The following is a 2242-nucleotide window of genomic DNA, read 5'->3' as shown; positions in this document are numbered from 1 at the left end:
AAGCTAGGCCATTTGAATAGGAAGTTATTTGATCCTCATAAACAATGTGAGGAAAGTGTTGTTAATCACATTTTAAACGTAGAAAAAGCAAAGTAGTGATTTCTATAATTAGTGATCAAGAGCAAGTAGCTTCATCAAGGCTTCACCAACAAATCTTTCAACTGTAAAATGCAGATGATGCTGTAACTATCTTGTTATTTTGGGTGAGAAATGACTTTATGTAGGAAATAATGTTTAGAACACTGATTATTGATAAGCACTCTGTGAGTGTCATTGAATAGATACATACCAGTTTTAATTGTCTATACATGCTCTTCCCTGTTTTCTTTTGGAGCAAAAGAAAGCTTTTTACTAAATAAGTAAGTAAGTAAATAAATAAATAAATAAACAGATGGTAGCTGATAAATGTTATTTTGACTACATTTGCTTCTTATTTTGTATAATAAGGAATAAACATTCACAAATGAGTTGATTTTAATCCTTTAGATTTATTTTTAGTATTTGAGATTATATCTTATTGAATCTGTGTGTTTATCAACACTTACTATACATCTTGTGTGTTAATACCTGTGTGTTGCCATCTAACCAAATAGAACCAATAGAAATAACTATTTCTAGAGGCTAGCAGATCTCTTTGAAAGACAAAATTGAAAGTAAATTATGTTGGTGAAGCTTAAAGGAGATAATGATGTAGGTATTAAGGCAAAATCTTAGCATACTACCAATGATGAGAATTTTGCAAATGAAACCATTCTCTCTAACACAGAAGGAAGGTACTAACAAAGATTAATATGCTATGTAGAAATTTTTATTACAATTCACTGCATAACTTCTTTCAAAGTCTTCTCATTGAGAATTCACTTCACATTGGTCTTTATGAAATATATTTCTAACTGTGTGAATTAACTGAGGTGAGAATATTCACAATTGTATGTTCTTTTTCTTTAGATTTAAAATGTTACAGAGTTTTATCTGGTATCCTGCAGATTGATAAACACACCTACATAAAAAATATGGACATGTGAACTACCTAGTATGATGTCCCTTCCTAATGACACTCAGTTTCACCCCTACTCCTTCTTGTTGCTGGGGATCCCAGGACTGGAAACACTCCACATCTGGATTGGCTTTCCCTTTTGTGTTGTGTACATGATTGCACTCATAGGGAACTTCACTATTCTGTTTGTGATCCAGGCTGAGAGCAGCCTGCACCAGCCTATGTTCTACTTCCTGGCCATGTTGGCTACCATTGACTTGGGTCTCTCCACAGCTACCATTCCTAAGATGCTTGGAATCTTCTGGTTTGGTCTCAGGGAGATCATCTTTGAAGCTTGCCTCACTCAGATGTTTTTCATCCACAATTTCACTGGTATGGAGTCAGCAGTCCTCTTGGCAATGGCTTATGACCGTTATGTGGCCATCTGCAACCCACTCCGATATAGTACCATCCTCACCAACAAAGTTGTTTCTGTGATTGGTCTTGGTGTGTTAGTGAGACCATTTATTTCTGTGATTCCATTTGTATTTCTCATTTTGCGATTGCCCTTCTGTGGGAATCACGTCATTCCCCATACCTACTGTGAGCACATGGGTCTCGCTCGTCTGTCTTGTGCCAGCATCAAGATCAATATTATTTATGGTTTGGGTGCTATTTCAATCCTATTTTTTGACATCACAGCCATTGCACTTTCTTACGTTCAGATACTCCATGCTGTTTTCCGTCTTCCTTCCCGTGAAGCCCAAATCAAGTCTCTCAGCACATGTGGTTCACATGTTTTTGTAATTCTTGCTTTCTATACACCAGCCCTCTTTTCCTTTATGACACACCGCTTTGGTCGAAATGTCCCCAGCTATATCCACATACTTCTGGCCAATCTTTATGTTGTAGTACCACCAATGCTCAACCCTGTCATATATGGAGTGAGAACCAAGCAGATATATAACCATGTGAAGAAAATACTATTAAAAACATGAGGAATTGCAAAAGAATAATACCTAACATATATGAGATGGAACTTTTAAACACAGAAATACCTTGTTATATTAAATTAAGTAAATTTAAATGTGCTTGACAGAATTGTTTATTTATTTTGTCTTCTTTCTGTATTTTAATGTGTTCAGAGAGTGAAAATTTACGTTTCGTTATCTAATTCATAAGGTAAATGATAGCTTATCAAGCTTTATATGTGATATTTTTATCACTGGTATCAATAGATTTCAAGTAGAATTTACGGAATGTGCC

General features: G+C 35.2%; 1 protein-coding gene across 1 annotated transcript; it reads left to right on the top strand.

The window, feature by feature from the left end:
- Positions 1-1032: 1032 nt before the first annotated feature.
- On the top strand, positions 1033-1974 carry LOC120590151 (olfactory receptor 52E2). The gene has a single exon (XM_039847785.1). The coding sequence runs from the start codon at positions 1036-1038 to the stop codon at positions 1972-1974; it is 939 nt and encodes a 312-aa protein (XP_039703719.1). The 5' UTR covers positions 1033-1035.
- Positions 1975-2242: the final 268 nt, after the last annotated feature.

This window comes from Pteropus medius, unplaced genomic scaffold (assembly GCF_902729225.1).
Source record: "Pteropus medius unplaced genomic scaffold, Ma_sr-lr_union100, whole genome shotgun sequence".
Classification (NCBI taxonomy): domain Eukaryota; kingdom Metazoa; phylum Chordata; class Mammalia; order Chiroptera; family Pteropodidae; genus Pteropus; species Pteropus medius.
The sequence above is the reverse complement of the archived record's forward strand: the minus strand, read 5'-3'. Positions and strand labels throughout refer to the sequence as shown.